General features: G+C 40.9%; 2 protein-coding genes across 2 annotated transcripts; one reads left to right on the top strand and one right to left on the bottom strand.

Moving 5' to 3' along the window:
• Positions 1-6,103: 6,103 nt before the first annotated feature.
• LOC109200382 (GTPase IMAP family member 7-like) lies at positions 6,104-12,447 on the bottom strand. Its single transcript, XM_019355925.2, has 2 exons — positions 12,441-12,447; positions 6,104-6,979 (listed from the first exon to the last, which is right to left on the bottom strand). The coding sequence occupies exons 1-2, from the start codon at positions 12,445-12,447 to the stop codon at positions 6,426-6,428; spliced, it is 561 nt and encodes a 186-aa protein (XP_019211470.1). The 3' UTR covers positions 6,104-6,425.
• Positions 12,448-12,647: 200 nt separating this feature from the next.
• On the top strand, positions 12,648-13,567 carry LOC106097469 (cytidine monophosphate-N-acetylneuraminic acid hydroxylase-like). The gene is made up of 3 exons (XM_013267705.1): positions 12,648-12,854; positions 12,933-13,024; positions 13,542-13,567. Exons 1-3 carry the CDS (start codon positions 12,649-12,651, stop codon positions 13,565-13,567), a joined length of 324 nt encoding a protein of 107 aa, XP_013123159.1. The 5' UTR covers position 12,648.
• Positions 13,568-16,479: the final 2,912 nt, after the last annotated feature.

Here is a 16,479-nt window from a genome sequence, read left to right on the forward strand (position 1 = left end):
GTAGATGTCTTGGAGGGAGGGAAGCTCACCTCCAATTATCCATTCAGCACACCGCACTACTCTCTGGAGAGCTTTGCGGTTGTAGGCGGTGCTGTTGCCATACCAGGTGGTGATGCATCCAGTGAGGATGCTCTCAATGGCACAGCGATAGAAGGTCCTGAGGATGCGGGGGCTCATGCCGAATCTTTTCAGTCTCCTGAGAAAGAAGAGGCGCTGCTGCGCCTTCTTCACTGTTTTGTCTATGTGTACTGACCACGTAAGATCCTCAGCCAGATGTACACCAAGGAAGCGGAAGCTGCTCACTCTCTCCACAGCGGCGCCGTTGATGGTGATGGGGGTGTGTACTCCTCTGCACCTCCGGAAGTCCACTATCAACTCCTTTGTCTTTGCGACGTTGAGGGTGAGATGGTTGTCTTGACACCAGTGGGTCAGGGCGCTGACCTCCTCCCTGTAGGCCGTCTCATCACCGTTGGTGATAAGACCCACCACTGTAGTGTCATCCGCAAACTTCACAATGATGTTGGAGTTTCTAGTGGCCGTGCAGTCGTAGGTGTAGAGTGAGTACAGGAGAGGGCTCAGTACACACCCCTGTGGAGCACCAGTGTTCAGTGTGATGGGGGATGAGGTGGTGCTGCCCAGTCTGACCACTTGGCGTCTGTCAGACAGGAAGTTAAGGATCCAGCTGCAGAGGGAGCTGCTCAGTCCTAGATCCTGCAGTTTCCTGTCCAGCTTCGAGGGAACGATGGTGTTGAATGCTGAGCTGTAATCTACAAACAGCATTCTCACATACGTGTCTCTCTTCTCCAGGTGTGACAGGGCAGCATGGAGTGTCAGGGCTATGGCATCATCAGTGGACCTGTTGTGGCGGTATGCGAACTGTAGAGGGTCCAATGAGTCGGGTAGTGCAGAGCAGATGAAGTCCCTGACCAGCTTCTCGAAGCATTTGCTCACGATGGGGGTCAGGGCTACAGGTCGCCAGTCGTTCAATGAGGAAATGGTGGAGGATTTGGGTACAGGGACGATGGTGGCCATTTTGAAGCAGGCTGGGACTACAGACAGAGAGAGGGAAAGGTTGAAGATGTGTGTAAACACTCCAGCCAGCTGAGCCGCGCATGACTTGAGGACGCGGCCGGGAATCCCGTCGGGACCAGTAGCTTTGCGTGGGTTCACTCTCCTGAAGTACTTCCGCACATCCTCCTCAGACACAGTGTGCGCACTGACGTCATCCGCGGTGCGCACACTGTCCGGTCTCATGGTGTTCGCTGTGTCGAATCTAGCGTAGAATACGTTTAGATCCTCACACAGAGAGGCCGTGGTCTGCGGTGTGCTGGTTTTCCCTCTAAAGTCTGTGATTGTGTTTAGTCCCTGCCACATACTCCGAGGGTTGTCAAACTGTTGCTCCACCCTGTCCCTGTACTCACGTTTGGCTGCTTTGATCGTCTTCCGGAGTTGGTAATGTGCGTGTTTGTAGTCCGATGTGTTCGCGGAGGCAAAAGCGGTGCTCCGTGCCGCTAGCGCCGTGCGAACATCTCCGTTAATCCAGGGTTTTTGATTTGGGAAGGATTTAACTGTTCTGGATGGGACGACATCTTCCACGCATTTTCTGATAAATCCACAGACTGAGTCTGTGTACTCATCAATGTCTTTAGCAGCCACGTGAAACATTTCCCAGTCCGCGTGATCAAAACAGTCCCGCAGCGTAGACTCCGATTGGTCCGACCAACGATGCACCGCCCTCAGGGTTGGAGCTTCCTGTTTCAGTTTCTGCCTGTAGGCGGGTAGAAGCAGGATGGAGCGGTGATCTGATTGGCCGAATGGGGCGCGGGGGAGGGCTTTGTATGCATCCCGGAAAGAGGTGTAGCAGTGGTCAAGAAGCCGGTCTCCACGAGTGTTGAAATGGATGTGTTGGTGTAGTTTTGGTGAGACTTTCTTCAGGTTACCCTTATTAAAGTCCCCGGTCGTGATAAACGCCGCCTCTGGGTGTGCGGTTTCCTCACTGCTGATCGCGCTGTACAGTTCCCTGAGTGCTCGGTCAGTGTCGGCTTGTGGGGGAATGTAAACAGCCGTAATAATGACTGCTGTGAATTCCCTCGGTAGCCAGAATGGCCGGCACTTAACCATCAGGTACTCCAGGTCCGGTGAGCAGAAGGATTTGACCGGGTGCACGTTCGCATAATCACACCAGCTGTTGTTGATCATGAAACACACACCACCGCCTCTGCTTTTCCCAGTAAGCTCCTGTGACCTGTCCGCGCGGTGCACAGAGAACCCCGGTAGTTGTACTGCGGAGTCCGGTACCTTGTCCGATAGCCAGGTTTCTGTGAGGCAGATCACGCAGCAGTCCCGCATCTCTCGCTGGAATGAGATCCGTGCCCAAAGCTCGCACAGCTTGTTCTCCAGAGACTGCACATTAGCCAGTAATAAACTGGGTAACGGTGGTCTGTTAGTGCGCCGTCTCAGTCGAACCAGAACACCAGATCTTCTCCCTCTGCGTCGGCGTTTGCGGCCTCCACAGGCCCAGAACAAAGGCGTCTCAGGTGAGATGAATGGGGGGTCTGCAAACGGAGGGTCCGTGTTGCAAAACTTGAACTCCGGAAAGTGATGAGAAAGTCTGTCTTTTATGTCCAGTAAGGTTTGTCGGTCGTACACAAGGAGACATGTGCTACTCGTGAAAAAATAAAGAAAAAGTAAAATTAAACACAAAAAAAAGCTGTTGCTTGGGGGAGCTCGCGACGAGGCTGCCATACTCGGCGCCATCTTAAGGTTATATAATAATAACAATAGCATTTGTTTTGTTAAAAAATGTGTTTAAAGACAAGTTTTGTTGTGAAAGCTATAATCCAGATTAGTGGCCTGTTAAATGGTTAAAGTTTAGGTTGGCTTTATAACTGAGAATAAAGTAATATAGCTTGTCCTTCTAAGGAATGAAGTTAAATTCCACAGTTGAATCATAAGAAACATTATGTTATATATAAACCCTGCCATATGTTAGATCGGGCCATTTTGCTTATTAGAAACTTTATATATTGGAAGTTAGCTTTTAACAAGCATGTAATGATTATATTTAAATTAGGTGGTCTTTTTTTAAACACATATCTCTTTAGGCCTAAACTGACAGTGCCAATACCACACATTCAGACACAGTAGTAGATGGTGTTTTTAATACTATATGTGTTAGTCTAATTTGGTTGTATCGGGTCTACATTGACATTCTGTGTTGTAAGTTATAATGATTGCACAGCCATTAAGGATCAAATCAGCTTCTAAATTTTTTTTATTTTTTTTTCCCTCTGCTTGCTTCTTACTGTCTTTGAGGCTTGGGACCAGCACTCCTGCTGTTGGACAGAAAGACATCAACTCAGTGGTAAGTATTTTGGTTTTCCAATATATTAGCAATTATCAGTAACATTTGTATTAAGCAGGCTGAACTTTAATCATACTTTAGATCAGCCTGTTTTACTTACTGTTTTATTTGTGCTTTGGTTTGGGGAAGTTGTTTCTTTAGACTTGAGATATGACTGCACTATGCTGTTGCTGTTGGCTCCAGTTAATTCTACAAGACATGCTGTGTAAGTAAACAAACAACAACAGTTTGGTCTGCATTTCTTGAAAGATCACATTCCCCAAACTTAGTTTAGAGGGTCTACACTGTATATAGTGAGGTCTGCAAGTTTTCTAACAGCAAAATTAGTTTTGTGCCCAAATCATTTTGCACATCATTAGAATGAAAGTTGTTGGCCATGTTTGCTCGCCCTTTTTAAAATGATGCTTTCATGACAATATTGTATGTTGGGTGGTGGTCAGAGCTATCCAGACTGACATGTGGGACATTGAATGTCACCTCTCCAGCGACATTATTTTATTTTGATTATATAAATAATGTAAGTACAAAACAAACTTGTGGTAGGTCTAAACTTATTTTCAGAATAATTAAATCTGAGACTTTGTTTCATTGTAAGATTATAACAATGATGGCAATATAATTTTTTGTTTTCAAGATAACAGTGTCCAGTATGTTGGCTGTTATAATTTTTTGCATTTGAAAATAAAAGTTGGGCTGATTTTAACATCATTACAAAAAGTGTTGTTAATTATTTTTAATCATATTCAGGTTACCACAAATTCTTTTTTCATTTAGTTGAACTTGAAATGTTTGACAGTAGGTAAACAATTAGTATTGTACAGTCAGAACTCAGGGGATTGGGAAGCTCATCTGTAACCGGAAGGTTCGATCCCCCTGCTCTCCCTGTCCTGGTCGTTGTGTCCTTGGGCAAGACACTTTACCCTACCGCCTACTGGTGTTGGCCAGAGGGTCTGATGGCGCGATATGGCAGGCTCGCTTCTGTCAGTCTTCCCCAGGGCAGCTGTAGCTACTGTAAGGAAGGAAGTATTATTTTTCTGTTATTTTTATTATTTTGTTATTACTGTTGCATCATAATCATATAACAAGCATTTGCATTGACACATTTATTGAAGTATTGATATTGTATTCATAGGTTAAACATATTGGCACCCAATTAATTAGCCTTTATTACAGGTCCAGTAAGAACCACTTTAAACTGTGGAGTTGAATCTATAACCCGAAATGCTTTTGAATGCTTTTATAATCTTAAATGTTTCTATGCAGACTGCGTTGTGACAGGAAGTATACTCTGTGCCAAAATGAGACAGGAAACTGCATGTTTGCAGGGCATGCTTTTGCAGAAGTGAAACCGAAAGCAGAGTCTGAGTATAAGTTATTTTGAGCAGGTTACTTTGTATTATCTTTTATGCATTTATATCTTTGATTAAGCTTTTAGTAGTGGTTCTTTATTAAAACATTTATTCAATAGATTATATATACATAGTTTCAGCTAGGTTACTTTGCACATGCTGCATTTTCTTGCCTGTATAAGTTTCAGTTTAGGACGTGCTGCTGATGTCTCAGACGATAAGTGGGCGTCTGCCACCGACAGGAAGCACCTGCCACGGAGATGGAGACCGTGTTCTTTTAAACTGTGTTAAAAGTTAACATTTGTGGTTTTGAGTTGACGTATCCATGTATTTGTGAATGCAATGAGGGGGCGTTAAACCCCGATGCTATAAGACGATTGTCTTGTGTATTTTTGAGCGAAGAGCTACAGCTGAGGTTGCCGTGTACATCTTCCCACGCTGCGTCTGTTTCATTAAAATCTTCGTTTGACTCCAGCTGGCAGGGTCAGTGTGTTATTCCGATCTCCTCCATCTCTCTCTCTCTCATCAAAATGAACCTTAACACTACAACTGTAGCTTGCCTCCACCAGTGTGTGAATGTGAGAGTGAATGAATAGTGGAATTGTAAAGCGCTTTGGGTGCCTAGAAAAGCGCTATATATTATCATTAGGAATAAGTTGTCCTAACAGTCATCTTAAGTAAGCTTTACTTAGTTTTTTTCAGGCAACGAGTTTGCATAGCTTTTTTGAGTTCTAGAAACTAAATAGGTTTTTACTCTGTACTCAAAGTGAATAAGTTGCCTTAACTTAGTCATCTTAAATAAACTTTACTCAATTTTTTTGAGGCAACGAGTTTGCATAGTTTTTTTTAAATTCTGGTAACTAATGAGGCTCTACAGTGTACTCAAAATGGGTGGTTGCCCAAGCTTAACATTTTTTAAGTAAAACTTTACTCAAATTTTTGAGGCAACGAGTTTGAATAGTTTTTTTGAGTTCTGTGAACTAATTAGATTTTACAGTGTAGGACACACCTTCAGATTTAATGTTTTTCTGTATCTTTACTACTTTCTAGCATGTGTGTGTCACACACACACACAGGAGGAAATTTGCTGGGGCAATCTTTTGATAAATAAGAAATAAGATCTTTTCTGATCTGTTCATTGTACTTCATACATACCAAAATTTTGCTAGTGTATTGGGATGATATTTTCTTTCTTTATTATTATATGGTGGAGTCTAAAAATAGGAATTTAGAAATATACTGATATAATGTTTTTGCAAAGCAGTTGGCTGTGTATGATCTTGATTTATTATTTTATTTAAGTTGCAATAAATAACAGTTCACATTTGATGATTGTCTGTAGATAGTTTTTTATTTCATTTTCGAGACAAAAACAAAATCAAGTTTGAAGGCAAAAATATTTCAAAATTCAGTTCAGACAGATCACACCACCATGAATAAAAGCCTACTACAACATTCAAAGCAGGTACAAGGAACATTTTATTAATGTCACCAACACCTATATTATGATCATTATTACATTTTTTAAAACCATTTATTTCTTCATTAGCACCCAAGGACATTTCATTAAAAATTTTTCTGGCAAATCAAAGAAAATTATTGCTACACAGCTGTCTACACATTAAAGGTTTTCAATCAGACATTTTGATGCAAAGATGCTGTCCTGTTTTAACTACACTCATTCTAATGTTTATATCATTTATTACAGTAATCTAATCTCTCCCAAGAATGTTAAGAAATTCCATGATACGTTTCTGCAGTAGAGCGAGGAATAAATAATGAAGTATGGCACGTCCACTGGTCTGTGCAGCCTCGACCTCTCTGTACATTTCATTTGTGTAGCATGTGCCCTCATTTTCTTCCACCATGTTATCGATCTTCCTGATGAGCTCCACCACCTGCTGTCTGTCACTGCTGAAGCATTCGAAAACGTGGAACCTGTTTCCACATTTTTGGATGACTCGTTGTAGATCTGATTTGGCTTCACGTACATACTGCTGTATGGTCTTGGCTCCAAGTTCACGGCCACGTGTGAACAGCACAATCATGTAGTGGTTAGCCTTTGGACCAAACAGCTCCTGCAGGGCTTCCACAGCATTTTTCTCCTCCCTGGTGAATCGACCGACTTGGATGACCAACAGGAACACATGGGGGCCTGGACAGGAGACTTCAACACATTTCACAATTTCTTTTTTTATGAATTCTGGAGATTTTGCTGTGTCCAGGATCCCTGGTGTGTCTACTACACTAACTACTCGGTGTGCAACTTTGCCAAAACAATGTCGGACTCTGTAGTTTTCTCTGGTCCCCTCCCCAATCAGACCAGGAGTGACATGTTTAGCCGCATGTTCTCCTTAAATTGCTGGCTGTCTGAGTGGTGTCCCAGAAACGATGTGGGCTTCATAGATAATTGGCAAACCTTCTGGAGGAAACCTGGTCTTGTTAGGAGAGACGGCATCCATCCCACTTTGGATGGAGCAGCTCTCATTTCTAGAAATATGGACAAATTTATTAAACCCCCCAAAATATGACTATCCAGAGTTGGGACCAGGAAGCAGAGTTGCAGTCTTACACGCCTCTCTGCAGCTTCTCTCCTCCTGCTACCCCCCCCAAAAACCCATCTCCATAGAGACTGTGTCAGCTCCCAAACAGACAAAAAACAAACCAAAACCCAGCAATAAACAATTTAAACATAAAAAATCAAACAGAAAGAACAATACAGTATCCACATCTGAACCAAAGAGTAAACCAGTGAAATGTGGATTATTAAATATTAGGTCTCTCTCCTCCAAGTCTCTGTTAGTACATGACTTAATAATTGATCAACAAATCAATTTACTCTGCCTTACAGAAACCTGGTTGCAGCAGGATGAGTATGTTAGTTTAAATGAATCAACACCCCCCAGTCATTCTAACTACCAGAAATCCCGAAGCACAGGCCGAGGGGGCGGTGTGGCAGTAATTTTTCACACCAGTCTATTAATTAACGAAAGACCAAGACAGACTTTTAATTCATTTGAAAGCCTGATGCTTAGCCTCGTCCACCCCAGCTGTAAAACTCAGAAACCAGTCTTACTTGTTACCATCTATCGTCCACCTGGGCCTTACACAGAGTTTCTCTCTGATTTCTCAGACTTTTTATCTGATTTAGTGCTCAGCTCAGATAAAATAATTATTGTGGGTGATTTTAACATCCATGTAGATGCTAACAATGACAGCCTCAACATGGCATTTAATCTGTTATTAGACTCAATTGGCTTCTGTCAAAATGTAAAAGAACCCACCCACCACTTTAATCACACTCTAGATCTTGTTTTAACATATGGCATAGAAACTGAACATTTAACAGTGTTTCCTGAAAACCCTCTGCTGTCTGATCATTTCCTGATAACATTTACATTTACAATAATTGATTACACAGCAGTGGAGAGTAGACTTTATCAAACTAGATGTCTTTCTGAAAGTGCTGTAACTAAGTTTAAGAATATAATCCACCCACTGTTATCATCTTCAATGCTCTGTACCAACATAGAGCAGAGCAGCTATCTGAACGCTACTCCAACAGAGGTCGATTATCTTGTTAATAATTTTACCTCCTCACTACGTACGACTCTGGATACTGTAGCTCCTGTGAAAACTAAGGTCTCAAATCCGAAGTACCTGACTCCGTGGTATAATTCTCAAACACGTAGCCTAAAGCAGATAACTCGTAAGCTGGAGAGGAAATGGCGTGTCACAAATTTAGAGGATCATCATTTAGCCTGGAGAAATAGTTTGCTGCTTTATAAGAAAGCCCTCCGCAAAGCCAGAACATCTTACTATTCATCACTGATTGAAGAAAATAAGAACAACCCCAGGTTTCTCTTCAGCACTGTAGCCAGGCTGACAAAAAGTCAGAGCTCTACTGAGCCAACAATCCCTTTAACGTTAACTAGTAATGACTTCATGAACTTCTTCACAAATAACATTTTTATCATTAGAGAAAAAATTACCAATAATCATCCCACAGATGTAATATCGTCTACATCTACTTTTAGTACCATCAATGTTAAGTTAGACTCTTTTTCTCCAATTGATCTTTCTGAGTTAACTTCAATAATTACTTCCTCCAAACCATCAACGTGTCTTTTAGACCCCATTCCTACAAAACTGCTCAAAGAAGTCCTGCCATTAATTAATTCTTCAATCTTAAATATGATCAACCTATCTCTAATAATCGGCTATGTACCACAGGCCTTCAAGCTGGCTGTAGTTAAACCTTTACTCAAAAAGCCATCTCTAGACCCAGCTGTCTTAGCTAATTACAGGCCAATTTCCAACCTTCCTTTCATATCAAAAATCCTTGAAAGAGTAGTTGTCAAACAGCTAACAGATCATCTGCAGAGGAATGGCTTATTTGAAGCGTTTCAGTCAGGTTTCAGAGCTCATCACAGCACAGAAACAGCTTTAGTGAAGGTTACAAATGATCTTCTTATGGCCTCTGACAGTGGACTCATCTCTGTGCTTGTCCTGCTAGACCTCAGTGCTGCGTTTGATACCGTTGATCATAATATCCTATTAGAGCGATTAGAACATGCTGTAGGTATTACAGGTACTGCGCTGCAGTGGTTTGTATCATATCTATCTAATAGACTCCAATTTGTTCAAGTAAATGGAGAGTCCTCTTCACACACTAAGGTCAATTATGGTGTTCCACAGGGTTCAGTGCTAGGACCAATTCTATTTACATTATACATGCTTCCCCTAGGCAGCATCATTAGAAGACATAGCATAAATTTTCACTGCTATGCAGATGACACGCAGCTCTATCTATCCATGAAGCCAGGTAACACACACCAATTAGTTAAACTGCAGGAATGTCTTAAAGACATAAAGACCTGGATGGCCGCTAACTTTCTGCTTCTTAATTCAGATCAAACTGAGGTTATTGTACTCGGCCCTGAAAATCTTAGAAATATGGTATCTAAGCAGATTCTTACTCTGGATGGCATTACCTTGGCCTCCAGTAACACTGTGAGGAACCTTGGAGTCATTTTTGACCAGGACATGTCCTTTAATGCACATATTAAACAAATATGTAAGACTGCTTTCTTCCATTTGCGCAACATCTCTAAAATTAGAAATATCCTGTCTCAGAGTGACGCTGAAAAACTAGTTCATGCATTTATTACTTCCAGGCTGGACTACTGTAATTCTTTATTATCAGGATGTCCTAAAAACTCGCTGAAAAGCCTTCAGCTGATCCAAAATGCTGCAGCAAGAGTCCTAACAGGGACTAGAAAGAGAGAGCAGATTTCTCCTGTTTTGGCTTCCCTTCATTGGCTTCCTGTTAAATCCAGAATTGAATTCAAAATCCTGCTCCTCACATACAAGGTCTTAAATAATCAGGCCCCATCTTATCTTAATGACCTTGTAGTACCATATCACCCTATTAGAGCACTTCGCTCTCGCTCTGCAGGCCTACTTGTTGTTCCTAGAGTATTTAAAAGTGGAATGGGAGGCAGAGCCTTCAGTTTTCAGGCCCCTCTTCTGTGGAACCAGCTTCCAGTTTGGATTCGGGAGACAGACACTATCTCTACTTTCAAGATTAGGCTTCAAACTTTCCTTTTTGCTAAAGCATATAGTTAGGGCTGGACCAGGTGACCCTGAATCCTCCCTTAGTTATGCTGCAATAGACGTAGGCTGCCGGGGATTCCCATGATGCATTGAGTTTTTCCTTTCCAGTCACCTTTCTCACTCACTATGTGTTAATAGACCTCTCTGCATCGAATCATATCTGTTATTAACCTCTGTCTCTCTTCCACAGCATGTCTTTCATCCTGTTTTCCTTCTTCACCCCAACCGGTCGCAGCAGATGGCCCCGCCCCTCCCTGAACCTGGTTCTGCCGGAGGTTTCTTCCTGTTAAAAGGGAGTTTTTCCTTCCCACTGTCGCCAAAGTGCTTGCTCATAGGGGGTTATTATTATTTATTATTGTGCGATCTATTGTACAATATAAAGCGCCTTGAGGCGACTTTTGTTGTGATTTGGCGCTATATAAATAAAATTGAATTGAATTGAATTGAATTGAAATCATGAATACATAATAGACTTGGATTTACAACATTATGAATGAAATGTGCTCTATTTGGAAGCAGCAGGTCTCCCTCCCCTTTCGAAGGGTTGTGTGTGAGACTTTAAATCATCAAACTGTAAATTATAAATGTTAAATTGTTATTGATCCCTTTACCCCGAGTCCTAAAGTGTACATTTATTTTCTTACTCTTCTTATATATATTGTTCGTTTACTTGCACTGCTGTAACTGGAGCCTCGTCGTCTCGTCTCTCTATATGCTGGACTGTATGTAGCGGAGATGACAATAAAGTTTACTTTGACTTCAGCAGCGAGCAGGCGCACCGAGGGCTCTCGCGCTCACTTTTCGCGTCTGTATCATAATGTCTGGTGTTTTCGTGTTTGTTATTTTGTTTTTATTTTGTTTTATTTTGCGAGTTGGTTATTAGATGCTGCTCCAGCCAGCGAGTGAATCCCATCCCCCCCCGCCCTCTCCTCTCTGTGCCGCAAGCAGCAGGGGCACCTCGCAAACGGAGGGCGCCCTTACTCCCAGCAAATGGGCGATAGAAAACCAATCGGTGCCTATGCCATTCCCAATATCCGCTGGCATTTTTTTTTTGTTGATGCCCGTGATGCTGCCCCCCACCACAATGCCACGTGTCCTTTTAGGTTTTTGTAACTTTTAATGTGAAGGAATTTGAAATTTGGAACTTTGGAAAATTCCCAATGCAGATTACTGAATTGATGTAGAGTAGAGATGTGCAAAGCAGCCGGTATTTGTATCTGTATTTTTATTTGTTGAGAGGGGAAAAGTATTTGTATTTGTGTTCGAGTAAAATCCAAAATAGGTGTAAAAATCCAGTTTTTTCCATTACACTTCTGATTAATTTTATAGTGTAAATATTCTTTAGTTATATCCATTATAATAATTATGGATATACAATATTAGTTGATGGTTTTCCATAAATCCAGCAATGGACATGTTACAGGGAACGTCATTGAAAAGAAAATAACATAACAGCCTCTTCCATGGTTAAACCAACAACTAATAAAATACCATTGGAAAACTGTTCTTGAAGTACAGAGAGAGAGAGAGAGAGAGAGCTGTGCATGAATTGTGATTTTTATCGCGGTGGAGGCAAAACAGCAAAACTCAGAGGGAATTTATGACGATGTTTATCAAATGTGAAGCGCAATTTGCTGCTTCTTTTGGTGCTGGTTCAGTGAATTTTGGTTGGAGAGAGACAAAACCTGCAGCTCAGAATCTAGCTCAAAAAAGACGTAAACACAAAGCGCGGACCCGACAATGCATCAGAATCGCTTTCAGCCCCGATGGCGTGTCCGTGTACGGGCCGTCGGGTGAGAAAGAAAAAGCTGATTCTGATGCATCAGGTCCGCTCTGTGTTTACGTCTTTGTGTGGAACCTGCTCTCATTTGCTGTTTGTTGAAATAGTTTTGTGAACTTTTACCTGAGATTCTGGCGTTTCTGGCAAAATACATTTATATTTAAAAGTCAATTCAGGATTTAATGAATCGATATCGTTTTATTCAAGCTACTCACCTCCCTCTTCAAACTGCACTTTCAACTGGACCACGACCAATCAGAGAGGTCCCGCCCCTAACTATCTCTGATTGGGTTAGACTACGATAGGGGCATAATGTGTGTCTGCTGTTGACCACACATGGACTTTCAGAGTTGCGGCGTATTTATTTATTTATTTTTTGTTACCAATTTGGTCGCAAATTGGTCGCACTCTAGAGCCCTGGATATATTTTTTTTAGTATCTGAAGTCTATCTTTTTAATAAAATGTATTGTAAGACTCCTTGTGGTAAGAAAAGTTGTGAGTTAAAACTTTTATTTTTGATTATTAATATTTAGGTGCAATGGCCTCTCAAATAGCAAAAGTGTTGTTGTCATTGGATGCTGAAGCAGTTGGCTCACTCAAAGAAGGAGTCAATTTCAAGAAAAGCCCAGAGGATGGCAAGTGTTACATCATATTTAAGAGCAACAATGACTTTAAAGCATGCAAGAACCAGTGCAAGCACCAAGGGGGGCTGTTCATCAAAGACATGGAAGACCTGGATGGCATGTGAGAGCAGGAACAGATATCAGTGATTATCCATTTTCAATTTTTGATTATAGCTGACAGAATTGTCTGTTCCCTCAGGACTGTTAAATGCACCAAACACAACTGGAAATTAAACGTGTCAACAATGAAATATGTGAACCCCCCTGACAGCTTCTTGCAGGATGAGCTTGGTAAGTTCTGGCTATAAAATGCCATGTACTGTTTATTGATATTCCACTTCCTGCAATGTGAGTGTTGGATGCTGAAGCTGAAATTTATGTAAAATGTAAAGGCACATTATGGGATGTGTGGGGAGCTTATAGCTCTTGCCACAGTAGGATCTGACAATCAGAATAGCAACTACATTCCTTACTTTATTAAATTAAATGCTAAATTGGCAGAGGTCCACTTCTAATTTATGTCAGTAATTTTAATCAAGAAACCAATGTCAAACATATCCTTCCAACAGACAATTTCGATGAAGGATCTAAACTGTTTAATGCAATTTACTTCTCAGGAAAGAAATCAAAATCATACATTTGTATGGGTCAGAAGCACATCGCCAGCAATCATTATCTGAATCGCTTTAAATGTCTTGTTTGATTGAATCAGTAATATTAAATAGTAATTTACATAAATGACACTATAAAAAAGAATTACGTAGAAAAACAGAAAATGTCCTGGTAATTTTCTGTTTTTTCTCGGAAGTTGATGGACTTTTCCGTAAATGGTAAAATAGAAAATTCTGTAGATTTACAGTATATTCTCTGTACTATATATGGACATTTCCTTCAACTATAAAATGGAAAATTCTATTTATTCACGGTATATTTTCTCTATCATTATTGGATATTTTCCATTAATAGAAAAACTGAAAATACTGTTTCTGTTAAAGTCACTTTTTTATGTCCTTAACCATATATTTCTATACAATTACAACCTTATAAACCATTTGCTTGTAAATTAAAACTTCTTAAAATTGTCTGTGTGCAAGTAGTACACAAGAAACGTTTAATGTTAAATATTCTTTTATTGTCCTCAACTCAAAAACTATACTAAAATATAATTACAGCATAACTCACAAACTTTGAGCATTTTCATTTTTCTTGAAATCAGTTTGTCCTCGCGTAAATGTGTTTATATACATTCACACATTCAAGTTGCTTCAAAGTGTTTTCTTCAAGCAGGACACCTGACAAACAAAAACTGTAACTATATTTGCACATTAAAAATCCAGGGTACCTTTAAGCTAGACTCACTGCTGTGGTTGTTTTGGCTCAGACAAACAGTTAAAGTGTGGTTTACATCCATGTGTGACCACTCATGATACAGTATACATATGCAGTCAGTCATGGCCAAAAACTCACCTTTGATTACTGACTTGCATTCGCTTCATCAATGAATCAGAGTGAACATTTGTCCTAGATTAACACTGTAGGGTCTTTACCTTACAATATAAAGTGACCTGAGACAACATTTGTTGATTGTAAACGGTTGCTATATGAATAAAACTGAACAGACCTAAAGGTGTTCCTGAAGTCTGGCTTCATTAGAACAGGATGGATGGACAGCCCTCTCAGCACAGGGCTGGCAGGACTTTTCCCCATATGATAAATAAAACACCAAATAGAGTAAAACAGATTACTATACCAAACTTAAGAATAAAAGTGCATTTACTAGATTTGTTTTATTAGTTCTTGCTTTTCAAAAAAAGTGAGGAGCAAAGTACAATTAAGAAGTGCTTTTTCTAATGAATCTGTCTGTGAAGGTTCTCGGTCATCCAGGTCATCGTACAGTCATGGCCAAAAGTTTTGAGAATCACATAAATATTGGAAATTGGAAAAGTTGTTGCTTAAGGTTTTATAATAGCAATTTGCATATACTCCAGAATGTTATGAAGAGTGATCAGATGAATTGCATCGTCCTTCTTTGCCATGAAAATTAACTTAATCCCCAAAAAACCTTTGCACTGCATTTAACTGCTGTCATTCAAGGACCTGCTGAGATCATTTCAGGTTTCGTCTTGTTAACTCAGGAGAGAATGTTGACGAGCACAAGGCTGGAGATCATTATGTCAGGCTGATTGGGTTAGAATGGCAGACTTGACATGTTAAAAGGAGGGTGATGATTGTTAACCATGGAGACCTGCAAAGAAACGCGTGCAGCCATCATTGTGTTGCATAAAAATGGCTTCACAGGCAAGGATATTGTGGCTACTAAGATTGCACCTAAATCAACAATTTATAGGATCATCAAGAACTTCAAGGAAAGAGGTTCAATTCTTGTTAAGAAGGCTTCAGGGCATCCAAGAAAGTCCAGCAAGCGCCAGGATCGTCTCCTAAAAAGGATTCAGCAGCAGGATGGGAGTGCCACCAGTGCAGAGCTTGCTCAGGAATGGCAGCAGGCAGGTGTGAGCGCATCTGCACGCACAGTGAGGCGAAGACTTTTGGAAGATGGCCTGGTGTCAAGAAGGGCAGCAAAGAAGCCACTTCTCTCCAAAAAACACATCAGGGACAGATTGATCTTCTGCAGAAAGTATGGAGTATGGACTGCTGAGGGCTGGGGCAAAGTCATATTCTCAGATGAAGCCTGTTTCCGATTGTTTGGGGCATCTGGAAAAAGGCTTGTCCGGAGAAGAAAAGGTGAGCGCTACCATCAGTCCTGTGTCATGCCAACAGTACAGCATCCGGAGGCCATTCATGTGTGGGGTTGCTTCTCATCCAAGGGAGTGGGCTCACTCACAATTTTGCCCAAAAACACAGCCATGAATAAAGAATGGTACCAAAACACCCTCCAACAGCAACTTCTTCCAACAATCCAACAACAGTTTGGTGAAGAACAATGCATTTTCCAGCACGATGGAGCACCGTGCCATAAGGCAAAAGTGATAACTAAGTGGCTCGGGGAACAAAACATTGAAATTTTGGGTCCATGGCCTGGAAACTCCCCAGATCTTAATCCCATTAAGAACTTGTGGTCAATCCTCAAGCGGTGGGTGAACAAAAAAACCCACTAATTCTGACAAACTCCAAGAAGTGATTATGACAGAATGGGCTGCTATCAGTCAGGATTTGGCCCAGAAGTTGAATGAGAGCATGCCCAGTCGAATTGCAGAGGTCCAGAAAAAGAAGGGCCAACATTGCAAATACTGACTCTTTGCATAAATGTCATGTAATTGTCAATAAAAGCCTTTGAAACATATGAAGTGCTTGTAATTATATTTCAGTACATCACAGAAACAACTGAAACAAAGATCTAAAAGCAGTTTAGCTGCAAACTTTGTGAAAACTAATATTTGTGTCATTCTCAAAACTTTTGGCCACGACTGTAGTCTAAGGAGCTTGGAAAGAAAAGTGTCTGGACTTCTTTAGGTTTCTTGAAGATGTTTCACCTCTCATCTGAGAAGCTTCTTCAGTTTAGATGAACTGATGAGTTAACAGTTCTGATGAAGACTTTTAAACTGTAAACAGCAGTTAAGTGAATAAGGATCTGTCCATGAATCCTCGGCAGTGACAACACTTAAACGCCATAGTTCAAAATCCTCAGTGCACACCTTTTTCTCTGCTGTGCTCAAAATGCTCTTAGTGTAGAAGAGAAAAGTGTGACATATTTCACAACCATTAAATGTTAGAGAAACCTCTGAAAA

Source organism: Oreochromis niloticus, unplaced genomic scaffold, assembly GCF_001858045.2.
Source record: "Oreochromis niloticus isolate F11D_XX unplaced genomic scaffold, O_niloticus_UMD_NMBU tig00001507_pilon, whole genome shotgun sequence".
NCBI lineage: Eukaryota > Metazoa > Chordata > Actinopteri > Cichliformes > Cichlidae > Oreochromis > Oreochromis niloticus.

What these genes read in the sequence shown, in the direction of transcription:
- LOC106097469 (XM_013267705.1), top strand. Translation starts at nt 12,649, where the DNA reads ATGGCCTCTCAAATAGCAAAAGTGTTGTTGTCATTGGATGCTGAAGCA. An exon ending in ATGGAAGACCTGGATGGCAT is followed by an intron (nt 12,855 to 12,932) that starts GTGAGAGCAGGA and finishes CTGTTCCCTCAG; the next exon opens with GACTGTTAAATGCACCAAAC. An exon ending in CTTCTTGCAGGATGAGCTTG is followed by an intron (nt 13,025 to 13,541) that starts GTAAGTTCTGGC and finishes TTTTCTCGGAAG; the next exon opens with TTGATGGACTTTTCCGTAAA.